A 17095-nucleotide genomic window follows, 5' to 3' on the forward strand; every position below is an offset into this window, starting at 1 on the left:
TATGTCTACAGAATACATTAATTGATGAAAACTGGGCTGTCTGCACTCTTAAAGTGCATGTTGTTGCCAAATGTATTTCATATGCTGTAAACCTAGTTCATAGTTGTTAGTTTCCTTTAATGCCAAACAAACACATACCAATCGTTGGTTAGAAGGCGATCGCCAAATTCGTCCTCGCTTTCTCCCGTGTCGCTGGCTGTCGTGTCGTTTTCGGCGGTTTCGCTTGCATACGGTTCAAACCGATATGGCTCAATAGCTTCAGTTTCTTCTTCAATTTCGTTTTCGCTACCTGCCTCCACACTACAACCATCCGTTTCAATACATGCGTAATCTGTTGAATCGCTTAAGCCGCTGAAATCCGAGTCTGAATCCGAGCTAATGTCGCTATTCCTTGCTGTTCTAGCCGCCATGTTTGTTTGTTTCGGCATCACTATGTGACGTCACAGGAAAATGGACGGGTGTATATAACGATGGTTAAAATCAGGCACTTTGAAGCTTTTTTTTAGGGATATTGCGTGATGGGTAAAATTTTGAAAAAAACTTCGAAAAATAAAATAAGCCAATGGGAACTGATTTTTAATGGTTTTAACCCTTCTGAAATTGTGATAATGTTCCCTTTTAAATGTGACAAAACTAAGGATTCCACTAAAGTTTTCATGACCCTTTTTGCATTTTACAGTTATCCATCTAAACTTTAGCACAGTCACGATCATATGCTCGCAGAGCCCTATGAACATCATAACGAAATACATTGAAAGTGTTTGTGTTCCTCAGACGTCCAGCAGCTGATTGGTCATCCTGAAAAAGTTCCCCCTCAGCCACAGGTGGGGAGCTTTACTTTGAAGCAGAAAGTGTCACAGCCCCCCCACATTAAAGATGAAGAGGAAGACGTCTGGATCACTCAGGAGGGAGAGTGTCTTCTAGGGCAGGAGGAAGCTGATTTCACCAGGTTGCCACTGACTGTTGTCTCTGTGAAGACTGAAGATGAGGAAGAGAAACCACAACCAGACAACCTCTTAGCTCCACTATCAGATCGTGAGGCTGAGGACGAGGTTGAAGAAACTCTAAGCAGCGATACAGACTGTGAAGGTGATATGAGGACTCACACTGACAACAAACATGGCAACTGTTCTAAAAAGAAGACATGTAAAAAGACTTGGAGCTGTTTAGTTTGTGGTACAAGATGTACTACAAAGAGTTGTTTGACTGAACACATGAGAACACACACAGGAGAAAAAACGTTTAATTGTTCAGTTTGTGGTAAAAACGTTTCTCACAAAAGCAGTTTGACTCATCACATGAGAACACACACAGGAGAAAAACCATTTAGTTGTTCAGTTTGCGTCAAAAGCTTTTCTAAAAATAGCAGTCTGACTCTACACATGAGAACACACACAGGAGAAAAACTATTTATTTGTTCGGTTTGCGGTAAAAGCTTTTCTCAAAATAGTAGTTTGACTAAACACATGAGAACACACACAGGAGAAAGACCATTTGATTGTTCAGTTTGCGGTAAAAGCTTTTCTAATAAAGGGGGTTTGACTCAACACATGAGAACGCACACAGGAGAAAGACCATTTGATTGCTCAGTTTGTGGTAAAAACTTTTCTCACAGGAGCGGTTTGACTCAACACATGAGAACACACGCAGGAGAAAAACTATGTGTTTGCTCAGTTTGCGGTAAGAGTTTTTCTCAAAATAGCAGTTTGTCGAAACACATGCGAACGCACACAGGAGAAAGACCGTTTGATTGTTCAGTTTGCGGTAAAAGCTTTACTCAACAATGCCATTTGACTCAACACATGAGAACACACACTGGAGAGAAACAATTTAATTGTTCAGTTTGCTGTAAAACCTTTTCTCAAAAAAGCAGTCTGACTCAGCACATGAGAACACACACAGGGGAAAGACCATTTGAATGTTCAGTTTGTGGTAAAAGCTTTACTCAACAATGCCATTTGACTCAACACATGACTACTCACACAGGATCTAAACGATTTCATTGTTCAGTTTGCGGGAAAAGCTTTTCTCGAAAGAGTATTAACCATGCACATGAGAACTTACACAGGAGAAAGACTATTTAATTGTTCAGCGTGTTGTAAAAGCTATTTTTCAATATTGTAATTAATGTGATTATTAATATTTAATGTGAAGACTTTGCCTGTCACTAATTATATATAAAATGTTTTCGGCAGTTTTAAATGTCTTTTGAAGGGATTATTGGTGTAATAGATGAATCCCCATATCCTACATTGTTAACTGCCTCTTAGAAGCAGATTTTGACTATCAAGAATGCATAGACAACGGGAAGACGTGTGTGCTTCTCTCACATAAAGATTGTGGATGATGGAACTTTTTTTTTTAAATTGCAGTTTTCCTTTAACATGAAGGAAGACAGCCATGAATTCGAGAGTCGCTTTAATAACATCCGGCTTCGTTTCGCCATCACACATTACCGCAGTAAAGTTGGAGGTCAAACTCAAAGACCGGCAACACATGTTTGGCCTTTACAATAAATCAATCAAATCCTAGAAAGGTAATGTCATGTGAGAATTCAGCTAAAAAGTGATGATATGCTGTGTGTAAGATACCAGATCACGCAACAATGTTATTGTTCATCATGTACTTTGTTCTTTACCAAATGTTGGGCAACTGGTCAGAGTATCAGATTTTAAAGTAGTAAAGTGTTGACCTTATTTATTCCTAATGATGAATTTAAGCAAAATAAGTAAAACTGTTCAAACATAGCGTCAAATTGCCCAGCGAGTTTATTGAGGAATCTTGGGGCAGGGAGATTGCAAACGTCTGATGCTATGGGTACCGACATATTGTCGCCATCTAGTGGACAACATGAGTTTTTCAGGCCAACGTCCTTTAACTGTGCCCTGAATGTAGCACAGCATTCACTTATATGACCCAAAGCAGACACCCTTGCCCTAGTCGTGGTGCAAAAAAAAATCTTCCAACTAACATAAAATGTGTGGCTACTAGAGATGCGCGGAAAGGCAATTATTTCATCCGCAACCGCATCACAAAAGTCGTCAACCATCCGCCATCCACCCGATCTAACATTTAATCAAAACCGCACCCGCCCGCCATCCGCCACCCGCCCGTTGTTATACATCTAATATAGACGATGCAAGGCATTAGTGAGGTTATAAAGCTTTGCCTGTTAAAGAAAGGAGACTGATCCAATGCAGCACAGACATTCTATGCGTGTCACGCTGTCACGGCCCAGACGCACACCAGTGCGCAATCATCTGGGAGCCGCGCTGAGCGCACCTCCAAGCGCGTGGAGGTGCGATGTCCCTCGCACCCGCGGCGGCTCCACCCGGGCTCGCGCCCGAGGCTTCAGCGCGCACCGCGGCGGCCATCCTACTCGTCGCGGCCTAGCCCTCGCGGCTCTCGCTGCCGGCTACGGCCGGGTATGGGCCCGACGCTCCAGCGCCATCCATTTTCAGGGCTAGTTGATTCGGCAGGTGGGTTGTTACACTTCTTAGCGGGTTCCGACTTCCATGGCCACCGTCCTGCTGTCTATATCAACCAACACCTTTTCTGGGGTCTGATGAGCGTCGGCATCGGGCGCCTTAACCCGGCGTTCGGTTCATCCCGCAGCGCCAGTTCTGCTTACCAAAAGTGGCCCACTCGGCTCACCAGGGTGAGCCCCACCCCTTTTGTGAGCGCACTGCGCGCGGAGTGACCCCTGTTACGCACCCCCGGCAACGGGGGTGGCGGGCAGGTAAGCTGCGCGGGCGGAGCGCGCGGAGTGACCCCTGTTACGAGCCCCCGGCCACGGGGGTGGCGGGCAGGTAAGCTGCTTACCTGCTGCGCGTGACGCCGGCCGCGGCGAAGGTGGACGAGGCGGGGTGTCGGTGCGGTGGGCGCGGTGGAGACCCTGGACGTGCGTCGGGCCCTTCTCGCGGATCACCTCAGCTACGGCTCCCGGTGGGGCCCTCTCGGGGGAAGGGGCCTCGGTCCCGGACCCCGGCGAGGCGTCCCTTCTCCGCTCCGTAAAAGTGTCCATCTCTTTTTTTTTTCTTCTTCTGTTGTGGCATATGCTGCAGGTGCCTGCTCGTTTTTAGTATGTGGGTAACAACATTTAACTATGTATATATATTTCCCAATTGGTTTAACTGCCACCCGCCTGAATCTATTTAAAATCTAATTTTTTTTTATTTCAACCGCCCGACCCGATCCGCGGATAAAATCTAATTGTTTTTTATTTCAACCGCCCGACCCGCGGATAATCCGCGGACTCCGCGGTTGTGTCCGCAAACCGCGCATCTCTAGTGGCTACTATAAATAACGTCCATTCACCATACAAAAAAAAATCTAAATGACACTCATTACATAATATGTGGAAACAAATTAATAACACTCTCCACATATACATATCCATGTTTGGCACATTTTAGCTGCTGCATATTTCTGATTGATTTTACTTCAAGTAGGTAAACACGGAAGTAAACAAGGTAGAAGTCAAACTTTCACATACTCTTAATGTCAATTACATTTATTATATATCCATTATATTAATATAATGTGTACACATATACATGTATAAGGCAATGTCAATTACATTTATTATATATCCATTATATTAATATAATTTTTACACATATACATGTATAAGGCAAGGCTATAAATGCATAGGCTGTACACACACACACACACACACACACACACACATATATATATATATATATATATATATATATATATATATATATATATATATATATATATATATATATATATATATGTGTGTGTGTGTGTATATATATATATATATATATATATATGTATATATATATATCCTTATATATATGTATGTGTGTGTACATTTATCTATCTATATATAAATAAATAAATAATGATAAATGGGTTGTACTTGTATAGCGCTTTTCTACCTTCAAGGTACTCAAAGCGCTTTGACACTACTTCCACATTTACCCATTCACACACACATTCACACACTGATGGAGGGAGCTGCAATGCAAGGCGCTAACCAGCACCCATCAGGAGCAAGGGTGAAGTATATATATATATTTATATATATATATATGTATATTATATATATATATATATATATATATATATATATATATATATATATATATATATATATATATATGTATGTATATATAAATATATATGTGGATTTATATATGTGTGTGTGTGTGTATATGTATATAAAAATGTTTATATATGTATGTGTATATATATGTATGTATGTATGTGTATACATAGATGTGTGTATGTATATATGTATGTAAATATATGTGTATATATGTATATATATATTTGTATATGTATATATATTTGTATATGTATATATGTGTATATATATATGTATATATATATATATATATATATATGTATATATATATATATATATATATATATATATATATATATATATATATATATATATATATATATGTATGTATATATATATATATATATATATTCAAGTCGCCATGCATGCTAGTAAGCTAACGTGAGCATGATAATAGTTAGCTTGTGTCACATACCAAGTTATATGACTCTAAGGTGTATGGTTGGGAAATTTGTGAAAAATTTTTTACATTTAGCAAAAAAATGTTAGCACTTTAATATTAGCATGCTAACGTTTGCATGCTAACAGTTTACAAGTGCCACACACCAAGTTTTATGACTCTCGGGTAAACGGTTGCAAAACGTGCTTCAAAAATTAGCACGCTAATGTTAGCATGCTAGCAAGCTAATGTGTGCATGATAATAGTTAGCTTGTGTCACATACCAAGTTATATGACTCTAAGGTGTATGGTTTGAAAATTTGAGAAAAAAATTTACATTTAGCAAAAACAAGTTAGCACTTTAATATTAGCATGCTAACGCTTGCATGCTAACAGTTTACAAGTGTCACGTACCAAATTATATGACTCTGGTGTAAACAGTTGCAAAACTAGCTCAAAAGGTTAGCATGCTAAAATTAGCATGCTATCAGTTAACATATGTCACATACCAAGTTATATGACTAAGGTGTATGGCTGTCTAATTAGAGAAAAAAAAGTAAAGTTGGCCAAAAAGGTAGCACGTTCATTTTAGTATGCTAACCTGCTAACATAAGCATGCGTGTAGCTAACCTGCATGCATGTAGCAGTGAATGGGCCCATAACTATACTTCCGGGTTGTTGTCTTCCTGCTAGCTCCTCCAAAAATAAAAGCACGGTGTCACATTCCAAACATAAATGTTTCACATTTTAGGAGCATGAGTCACTAAAACGATCTCTAAAATGCACACAAGATATTTAAACGTTTCACAGTCTTGTCACTTAAACTTTCCCAAAAAATGTATTACTTACATTCATCGCTTTTTTATAGCGTATGAAGGCTGAAGACACAAGCAATGCAACTTCCTCAAACCCTGTCAAAATAAAACAACAGAAGAAGATAACGAGGCAGGACCGGAAATGGCTGATTTTGGCGCATGCGCAGACGGATCGAGCAGCTTAAAAAGGCTTTGGTGGCGACCAAGATGGCGGACTGAACGCTCGTAGCTTTGCGAGAAACTTTAGAATTGACGATGTAACAGCGATATAAGTCCTCAAATATTCGTATCCAACGGAACAAAAGTAGAGTTTGGAGCGATGGGGTGTTTTCTGAAGTGGATATTGATGACGTGATGGAAGATGGAGGATGCTAAGATGGCGACGTCATGTAAAAGAGAACATGAGAGAGAATCACCGCCACCAACGGAGAAAAAGACAAAAACTGCACACGACGATAAACGAGTTGATGTTTCCAACAACGTCATTTTGGAGGCTTTTGTAAGGCCTGAGAAGAGCGTCGATGAGCTATTAGCCGACTTTGTGGAAGAATGTAAAGAAAGAGCCGCCATGATTGTTAGCTTGAAGAAGGCAGTGGAATTCAAATCAGAGAAGCTGGAAGAATGCAAAAGTCAAATGAAGAAACTGGAAGAGCAAAACAAGCGCTTGTGTAAAGAAAATAACGATTTGCATGAAAAGATTTTGGAGCTGAGTAGGAGATGTGCAGTGTGGGAAGAGAAGACTGGACCACATGTCTACATCAACCTGCAGAGGACTGGAGGTAATACAGAACAGGAACAACTTTTAATTGGGAAGTTCTCCACAGGTGTGTCACAGCTCCATAAAGTCAAAGAAAGTTACCAAAGTAAATTTAAATCATTTGATTTTTTGTTGTTGTATCTCTCTTCACTTTGCCAAAAGACACAAAATCTCATTGTACAATTCTGCAAGCAACTAGTTATTCAGACGAGGACACTCCTTTCTTGATAACGTAGAACTCGTTACACTAGTACCCATACTTGCCAAACCTCACGATTTTCAGTGCCCCTCCCGAAAATCTCCCGGGGCAACCATTCTCCCGAATTTCTCCCGATTTCTGGCCGGACAACAATATTGGGAGCGTGCCTTAAAGACACTGCCTTTAAAGGGGAACATTATCACAATTTCAGAAGGGTTAAAACCATTAAAAATCAGTTCCCAGTGGCTTATTATATTTTTCGAAGTTTTTTTAAAAATTTTACCCATCACGCAATATCCCTAAAAGAAGCTTCAAAGTGCCTGATTTTAACCATCGTTATATACACCCGTCCATTTTCCTGTGACGTCACATAGTGATGCCAATACAAACAAACATGGCGGAAAGAACAGCAAGCTATAGCGACATTAGCTCGGATTCAGACTCTGATTTCAGCGGCTTAAGCGATTCAACAGATTACGCATGTATTGAAACGGATGGTTGTAGTGTGGAGGCAGGTAGCGAAAACGAAATTGAAGAAGAAACTGAAGCTATTGAGCCATATCGGTTTGAACCGTATGCAAGCAAAACCGACGAAAACGACACGACAGCCAGCGACACGGGAGAAAGCGAGGACGAATTCGGCGATCGCCTTCTAACCAACGATTGGTATGTGTTTGTTTGGCATTAAAGGAAACTAACAACTATGAACTAGGTTTACAGCATATGAAATACATTTGGCAACAACATGCACTTTGAGAGTGCAGACAGCCCAATTTTCATCAATTAATATATTCTGTAGACATACCCTCATCCGCGCTCTTTTCCTGAAAGCTGATCTGTCCAGTTTTGGAGTTGATGTCAGCAGGCCAGGGAAGCTAGGGTCGATAGGGGGTTTAGCTCGCTCGTCTGCGGGAACAAACTGCCGCCATTGCTTGCCGTGCTACCGAGGTCTTTTGTCCCTGAATTGCTCACACACTCCGGCAGATTCAATGGGGGTCTGGCGGCAGATTTCTTTGACTTTATCGTTAGAAATGCATCTGCTTTGAGTGTCGCAGGATATCCACACATTCTTCAGTAATGTGGATAGGTTTTCAATGTAGTGAGTCCCCGGGACCCACAGGTGGTGAGTTGAGTGGGTTCCTGGGAAATTCAATGGGTCCCGACTGCTTGCTTACTTGCTTGTTTACTTGTGTAGGCCTTAGTATTCCTTGAGGAACATAGGCCGTCGACAAAAGCCTTCCATCCATTCCGGTCTTGTGCCCTTCAGTCGAGTTGTTGCCATGACAGCCCCTCAGCCTTCATCTCCTGTTCCGTGCTTCTTCTCCAGGTTGTTTTTGGTCTCCCTCTGTTTCTTTTTCCCTGTGAGTTCCGTGTTAGTGCCTGTTTGGTCATTGATTTATTGGGTTTTCTGAGATTGTGGCCTATCGAGCTCCACTTCCTTCTCCTGATTTGCAATTTTGCTGGTTCTTCTTTGGTGAGTTCCCACATGTTGGCATTGGAGATGATGTCTGGCCAGCAGACTCCTAGGACCCGACGGAGGCAACGGTTTATGAATGTCTGTAGTTTATTGAGTATGCTATTGGTGGTTTTCCATGTTTCTGATCCGTACAGCAGGATGGATTTGACATTTGAGTTAAAGAGGAACATTATCACCAGACCTATGTAAGCGTCAATATATACCTTGATGTTGCAGAAAAAAGACCATATATTTTTTTAATCGATTTCCAAACTCTGAATGGGTGAATTTTGGCGAATTAAACGCCTTTCTAATATTCGCTCTCGGAGCGATGACGTCACAACGTGACGTCACATCGGGAAGCAATCCGCCATTTTCTCACTTTCGTCGGTGTGTTGTCGGAGGGTGTAACAACACGAACAGGGACGGATTCAAGTTGCACCAGTGCCCCAAAGATGCGAAAGTGGCAAGAAATTGGACGAAATTTGTTCAAAATACGAGGGTGTGGGGAAAGCCGACGAAATGGTCAGTCGTTTGTTCCGCACACTTTACCGACGAAAGCTATGCTAGGACAGAGATGGCAAGAATGTGTGGATATCCTGCGACACTCAAAGCAGATGCTGACATCAACTCCAAAACTAGACAGATCAGCTTTCAGGAAAAGAGAGCGGATGAGGGTATGTCTACAGAATATATTAATTGATAAAAACTTTATTCATTACTCGTGGTTTTACGTAAATTATTATACATAAACTGTGTTTACCAATAATTTAGCTTAAAAACATTAAAATGCAGACAGCCCTGAAATGGGCTGTCTGCACTCTCAAAGTGCATGTTGTTGCCAAATGTATTTCATATGCTGTAAACCTAGTTCATAGTTGTTAGTTTCCTTTAATGCCAAACAAACACATACCAATCGTTGGTTAGAAGGCGATCGCCAAATTCGTCCTCGCTTTCTCCCGTGTCGCTGGCTGTCGTGTCGTTTTCGTCGGTTTCGCTTGCATACGGTTCAAACCGATATGGCTCAATAGCTTCAGTTTCTTCTTCAATTTCGTTTTCGCTACCTGCCTCCACACTACAACCATCCGTTTCAATACATGCGTAATCTGTTGAATCGCTTAAGCCGCTGAAATCCGAGTCTGAATCCGAGCTAATGTCGCTATAGCTTGCTGTTCTATGCGCCATGTTTGTTTGTATTGGCATCACTATGTGACGTCACAGGAAAATGGACGGGTGTATATAACGATGGTTAAAATCAGGCACTTTGAAGCATTTTTTTAGGGATATTGCGTGATGGGTAAAATTTTGAAAAAAACTTCTAAAAATAAAATAAGCCACTGGGAACTGATTTTTAATGGTTTTAACCCTTCTGAAATTGTGATAATGTTCCCCTTTAAAGATTTTCAGTTTGGTTTTGAGAGAAATGTTTTTTGCTCTCCAGATTTTGTTTAGTATGTTGAATGATGTTCTTGCTTTCCCTATTCTGGATTTGACATTTTCATCTGCCCCTCCATCTACACTGATTATGCTCCCCAAGTATGTAAAACTGACTACCTCCTCTAATTGATTATGGTGCATTGTTATTGGTGTATTGTTCTTGTTTTTTGTGAATTGATCTTAAGCCCAATAAATGCAGCGGCTCTTTCTAGTTTCTGTGATTTGTCCTGCATCTGTTGGTGGGTGTGAGCCTAGATCGTCTGCAAAGTCTAGGTCAGGGGTGCTCACACTTTTTCTGCAGGCGAGCTACTTTTCAATTGAGCAAGTCGTGGGGATGTACCTCATTCATATATAACTTATTTATGAAATATATGTTTTTGTTAACAAGTTAAAGGTGTTTAATGATAATGCAAGCATGTTTAACACATATAGTTAATATTGTTAATACATTAAAGGTGTTTAATGATAATACAAGTATGTTTAATACATATAGTTAATATTGTTAACAAGTTAAAGGGGTTTAAAGATAATGCAAGCATGTTTAACACAAATAGTTAATATTGTTAACAACTTAAAGGTGGTTAAAGATAAAACAAGCATGTTTAACACATATAGTTAATATTGTTAACAACTTAAAGGTGGTTAAAGATAATACAAGCATGTTTAACACATATAGTTAATATTGTTAATAAGTTAAAGGTGGTTAAAGATAATACAAGCATGTTTAACACATATAGTTAATATTGTTAATAAGTTAAAGGTGGTTAAAGATAATACAATCATGTGTAACACATATAGATTCATTTCTTTCATGAAGACAAGAATAAAAGTTGGTGTAGTACCTGATTGTGATGACTTGCATTGATTGGAATCAGACAGTGGTGCTGATAACGTCTGCATTTTCGAATGGAGGAGAAAAAAAGTCCTCCTTTCTGTCCAATACCACATGAAAGTGGTTGGTTTTTGGCATCTTATTTGTCCAGCTTCCGTACTCCTTTGTATACACTTTACAAGAAATACATTGTCGGCAAACTCCGTAGCTTGCTAGCTTGTGCACGCCAGCTTTCTGAGACTCTTATTTTGGTAGCGCAGGCAGGATGAAGCAGAGCTTTTATTGTGCAACTGTGCAGTCGGTCTTTGGAGTTTTGACGACAGGTACGGCGCCAGAGTCTGTTGAAATAAAGTGTTTCTCGCCTTCCAGTCGGTAATTTTAATGAGCTGGCAGCAGCCAGCGTCATCTCAGAAGACCCTCGGGTGCCGTGAATGTCAATCAAGTGACAAAAGTGACGTCATAGTGAAGATTTATGATCGCTCATTTTTAGGACTATTTTTTTAATGCCTGGCTGGTGATCGACTGACACACCCTCCGAGATCGACCGGTAGATCGCGATCGACGTAATGAGCACCCCTGGTCTAGGTCCTCCAGTTGTTCGGTTAGGCTCAACTGTATTTTGCTGTTTTTGGTTGTTTGGTTCATGGTTCAGTCAATACAGAGGAGGAAAAGGAAGGGCGAGAGCAGACATCCTTGCCGCACCCCAGTCAGGACCTCGAAGGCCTCCGATGGAGATCCGTCATGTAGGACACGACATTGCATCTCTTGGTAGGTGCTCTTGATGATGTTGATGAGCTTCGGTGGGATGCCATAGTGTCCCATCAGCTTCCACAGTGTCTCACGGTCGACACTGTCAAACGCCCTTTCAAAGTCTGCAGTCAGTTGAGGGGGCTCTCTGTTGAGTAGGTCTTGAAAGTGATCAGTCCATCTCTGGAGTTGATCTTCCTTGGTTGTGAGGATCGTACCATTTGTGTCTTTAATATGCATTTGGGCTTGTTTAAATTTGCCGGTGAGCATCTTTGTTAGAGTTCTTTCAGATGATTCTTTCCTGCTGCTTCCTCTGCTTGCTGTGCTAAATCCTCAATGTACTTCTTTTTGTCCCTTCTGACACTCTTCTTCACATCCTTGTTTGCTACTTCATATTCTCTTTGTGCTGCTGCCTTTCCTGCTCTAGTTCTGCATCTGTTAACTACCTCATTTTTCTCCCTTCTCTCACTCACTTCCTTGTGGGTTTCTGTGGATAGCCAAGGTTTGTTTGTGGACTGTGATGAGTATCTCTGAAAAATGACAGTTTGCTTTAAGGTGTTATTTTGGAAAAAAAATTCTCATGAAATTAATAATGCTCCAGATGGACAATTTAGGACGCAGGTGTCAAACTCAAGGCCCGGGGGCCAGATCTGGCCCGCGGCATCATTTTATCTGGCCCGCAAACACCTGGAAATAATATGTCAATAAAGTACTTAGTATATTATCACTAAATGTAATGGATTTTTTTTCATTTTGACATAAAAAATATATTTACTGCTTGAAATTGCATACCTTTTAAACTTTAATAGTATCCAATATTGCAACAGATATTAGTGTATTATCATACTTTCCTAACACGTTTTTGTCTAAATAAATAAAAATACTTAACTTTACAGCAAACTACCCAACAAATTAATAAAAATGACAATAAATGTTACGTTGTTCTTTACAGAATATTACTGTAAAATGAAATAAACTACTACTATTTTTTTGCGTTAAAACTCGGTTGACTGAGCTGCCAGTTCTTGACTGTAAAATCTACGGTTGTTGTTTTTAAAGGGGAACATTATCACAATTTCAGAAGGGTTAAAACCATTAAAAATCAGTTCCCAGTGGCATATTTTATTTTTCGAAGTTTTTTTCAAAATTTTACCCATCACGCAATATCTCTAAAAAAAGCTTCAAAGTGCCTGATTTTAACCATCGTTATATACACCCGTCCATTTTCCTGTGACATCACATAGTGATGCCGATACAAACAAACATGGCGGCTAGAACAGCAAGCTATAGCGACATTAGCTCGGATTCAGACTCGGATTTCAGCGGCTTAAGCGATTCAACAGATTACGCATGTATTGAAACGGATGGTTGTAGTGTGGAGGCAGGTAGCGAAAACGAAATTGAAGAAGAAACTGAAGCTATTGAGCCATATCGGTTTGAACCGTATGCAAGCGAAACCGACAAAAACGACACGACAGCCAGCGACACGGGAGAAAGCGAGGACGAATTCGGCGATCGCCTTCTAACCAACGATTGGTATGTGTTTGTTTGGCATTAAAGGAAACTAACAACTATGAACTAGGTTTACAGCATATGAAATACATTTGGCAGCAACATGCACTTTGAGAGTGCAGACAGCCCAGTTTTCATCAATTAATATATTCTGTAGACATACCCTCATCCGCTCTCTTTTCCTGGGGGTCTGGCGGCAGATTTCTTTGACTTTATCGTTGGAAATGCATCTGCTTTGAGTGTCGCAGGATATCCACACATTCTTGCCATCTCTGTCGTAGCATAGCTTTCGTCGGTAAAGTGTGCGGAACAAACGTCCAATTTCTTGCCACTTTGGCATCTTTGGGCCACTGGTGCAACTTGAATCCGTCCCTGTTCGTGTTGTTACACCCTCCGACAACACACCGACGAGGCATGATGTCTCCAAGGTACGGAAAACAGTCGAAAAAACGGAAAATAACAGAGCTGATTTGACTCTGTGTTTGAGAAAATGGCGGATTGCTTCCCGATGACGTCATCGCTTCGAGAGCGAATATTAGAAAGGCGTTTATTTCGCCAAAATTCACCCATTTAGAGTTCGGAAATCGGTTAAAAAAATATATGGTCTTTTTTCTGCAACATCAAGGTATATATTGACGCTTACATAGGTCTGGTGATAATGTTCCCCTTTAACGGTGTATTACTTTGAATGGAAAAACGGTACATTTGTTTTTACGGTAGAAAAACTGGCAGCAAAGTTGCCAGAATAAAAAAATAATTTGTACTGTTTTTCCATGAACAATACAATGTTGTAAAAAAAACCAAAAACAACAGTGGTACTATTTTCCCATTTACCGTAAAATGTTCTAAAATAACCAAAAACCCATTATATTTTTACTGTAAAATGGACAGTCTACTTAAAAGAATTTATTTAATTAATAATGAAATCCAGAGGCAAATTCATACATTATTCACTGTAACAAGCGGCCCCATGATGGCAGCCATAACTGCCATGTGGCCCTCAATGAAAGCCACTTTGACATCCCTGATTTAGGACGTGTCTTTCTCGACATTTCTGGGTATAAGTTGGATGTCAAAGATGGCCAACCTTCTACTATACAAGTAAGATGCATTATTTATAATATAGAATTAACTCTCACCAACCCATAGGCGATGCAGCAGCTCACCAGCTCAGTATGTCAAAAGCTGTATGAGCGAGTTACCTCTCTGTGATCAATGCGCCGCAAAAAACAATCCGCTAACGTCAGAACTTTTAATAATAATATTGCGAATATTTAATATTAAGGTCACAAGATGTAAATGAGGTGTTGTTGGTGGTTTTTGCATGTTTTTTTTTTACAGGGCTTTATGGGCGCAATACACGCAGTGACATAATGACTCCCATTGCCTCCGTTGTTAGCTGACTTTTGATAGCGTTTATTTACGAGTTAAAATGCAAAAAAAAAGAAGAAAAACAAATGCATTCTGGTCCTATATAAGGATTGTGAATGATTGTGGAAAAAATCCGTAAATAATTGCAGTTCCTCTTTAAGTTCCTTTCTGTGGTATTTGACCAAATAAAATAAAAAAAATATTTAAATGTGACAAAACTAAGGATTCCACTAACAACACTTTTTGGTCTAAATTGTACAGTAATTGACTTGAAATTGATCACAATCACGATCATATAATTGCCCAGCCCTATGAACATCACAGATTGTGCATCATAAAGAAATACATTGAACGTATTTGTGTTCCTCAGACATCCAGCAGCTGATTGGTCATCCAGAAGAACTTCCCCCTCAGTCGCAGGGGGAGAGCTCCACTTTGAAGCAGGAAGCTTCACAACCACCCCACATTAAAAAGGAAGAGGAGGAACTCTGGATCACTAAGGAGGGAGAGTGTCTTCTCGGGCAGGAGGAAGCTGATTACACCAAGTTTCCACTGAGTATTATCTCTGTGAAGACTGAAGATGATGAAGAGAAACCACAACCAGACAACCTCTTAACTCCACTATCAGATAGTGAGGCTGAAGAGGAGGTTGAATTATCTGCGAAGACTGAAGATGACGAAGCGAAACCCCAAGGAGACAACCTCTTAGCTCCACTATCACATAGCGAGGCTGAAGACGAGGTTAAAGTAACTTTGAGCAGCAATACAGACTGTGAAGGTGATATGAGGATTCAGACTGACAACAAACACGCCAACTGCTCTAAAAAGAAGACACGCAAAAATAGTTTGAACTGTTTAGTTTGTGGTGTTAGATGTACTAAAAAGAGCCGTTTGACTGAACACATGAGAACACACTCAGAAGAAAAAACATTTCATTGTTCAGTTTGCGCTAAAAGCTTTTCTCAAAAGACTGTAATGACTGTACACATGAGAACACACACAGGAGAAAGACCATTTAATTGTTTAGTTTGTGCTAAAAACTTTTCTCACAAAAGCAGTTTGACTGACCATATGAGAACACACACAGCAGAAAAACCATTCAATTGTTCAGTTTGCGTCAAAAGCTTTTCGAGAAATAGCAGTTTGAATCGGCACATGAGTACACACACGGGGGTAAAACCATTTGTTTGTTCAGTTTGTGGTAAACGCTTCTTTCAAACAAGCGGTCTGACCAAACACATGAGAACGCACACGGGAGAAAGACCATTTGAATGTTCAACTTGTGGTAAAAACTTTTCTCGCAAAAGCGGTTTGAATGAACACATGAGTACGCACACAGGAGAAAGACCATTTGATTGTTCAGTTTGTGGTAAAAACTTTGCTTTCAGGAGCGGTTTGACTCAACACATGAGAACACACACTGGAGAAAAACAATGTATGTGTTCAGTTTGCGGTAAAAGATTTTTACAAAAATGTAACTTGACTAAACACATGCGAACGCACACAGGAGAAAGACCATTTGATTGTTCATTTTGTGGTAAAAGCTTCACCCAAAATAGTAGTTTGACTCAACACATGAGAACTCACACAGGTGTAAAATTCTTTAACTGTTCAGTTTGCGGTAAAACCTTCTCTGAGAAACGCGGTTTGACCCAACACATGAGAAGACACACAGGATCTTAACAAGTTCGTTGTTAAGTTTGCGGTAAAAGCTTTTCTTGAAAGAGTTTTAAATGTGCACATGAGAACTCACACATGGAAAAGATTATTATTTGTTCAGTTTCCTATGAAAGCTTTTTACCGTTATGTAATTTTACATTAATTATTATTAAGTATTCCATGTTAGGAATTTGCCTGTCACTAATTGTATATCAATTGTTGTCGGCAGTTTTAGATGTTTTTTGAAGGCTTTATCTGCTATTTAACAAGATCCACTCGACGTCCATTGGGTCCTCCCCAAGGTTTCTCATTGTCATCCCACTGGGTTGAGTTTTTCCTTGCCCTGATGTGGGATCTGAGCCGAGGAAGTCGTTGTGGCTTGTGCAGCCCTTTGAGACACTTGTGAATTAGGGCTATATAAATAAACATTGATTGATTGATATTTGTAATCTGTGCCAATATTACGGCGGACATCACTTAAAACAAATTGTAAGGATCCACAATGCCTGGTGTGACATCATAGGTCAACCGGAAATGATGACAATACGAGAAAGGAAGGGGGCTAGGCAGTGTACACAATATACAAATATTCCAAAAGTATGTTTTTTTTTTTTATGGCAATGTTATCACAAAATTACACAACTTGTTCTTCAACATTTTTTTTTCAGAAATAAACAATACTTATAGTGCATGTCATATATATATATATATATATATTTATATATATATATATATATATATATATATATATATATATATATATATATATATATATACGTATACATATATATATATACATATATATGTACATA

General features: G+C 39.8%; 1 protein-coding gene across 2 annotated transcripts; it reads left to right on the forward strand.

Annotated features, from left to right (window-relative positions):
- Window positions 1-771: 771 nt before the first annotated feature.
- LOC133619204 (uncharacterized) lies at window positions 772-16732 on the forward strand. 2 transcript variants are annotated; one of them, XM_072915407.1, is made up of 2 exons: window positions 772-1970; window positions 15612-16732. In XM_072915407.1, exons 1-2 carry the CDS (start codon window positions 1095-1097, stop codon window positions 16305-16307), a joined length of 1572 nt encoding a protein of 523 aa, XP_072771508.1. In that variant the 5' UTR covers window positions 772-1094; the 3' UTR covers window positions 16308-16732. The 2 variants fall into 2 exon arrangements, with proteins under 2 accessions (XP_072771508.1, XP_061836120.2); XM_061980136.2 differs by lacking the exon at window positions 772-1970 and adding an exon at window positions 6515-7092 and having other exon boundaries at window positions 14995-16732.
- Window positions 16733-17095: the final 363 nt, after the last annotated feature.

The sequence above is a fragment of the Nerophis lumbriciformis genome, linkage group LG20, assembly GCF_033978685.3.
Source record: "Nerophis lumbriciformis linkage group LG20, RoL_Nlum_v2.1, whole genome shotgun sequence".
NCBI lineage: Eukaryota > Metazoa > Chordata > Actinopteri > Syngnathiformes > Syngnathidae > Nerophis > Nerophis lumbriciformis.

Excerpts from the sequence above, each read along its gene's own strand:
- LOC133619204 (XM_061980136.2), top strand. The coding sequence starts at position 6,675 with ATGGAGGATGCTAAGATGGCGACGTCATGTAAAAGAGAACATGAGAGA. Across the intron at positions 7,093-14,994 it reads CAACCTGCAGAGGACTGGAG|ACATCCAGCAGCTGATTGGT; the intron begins GTAATACAGAAC and ends TGTGTTCCTCAG.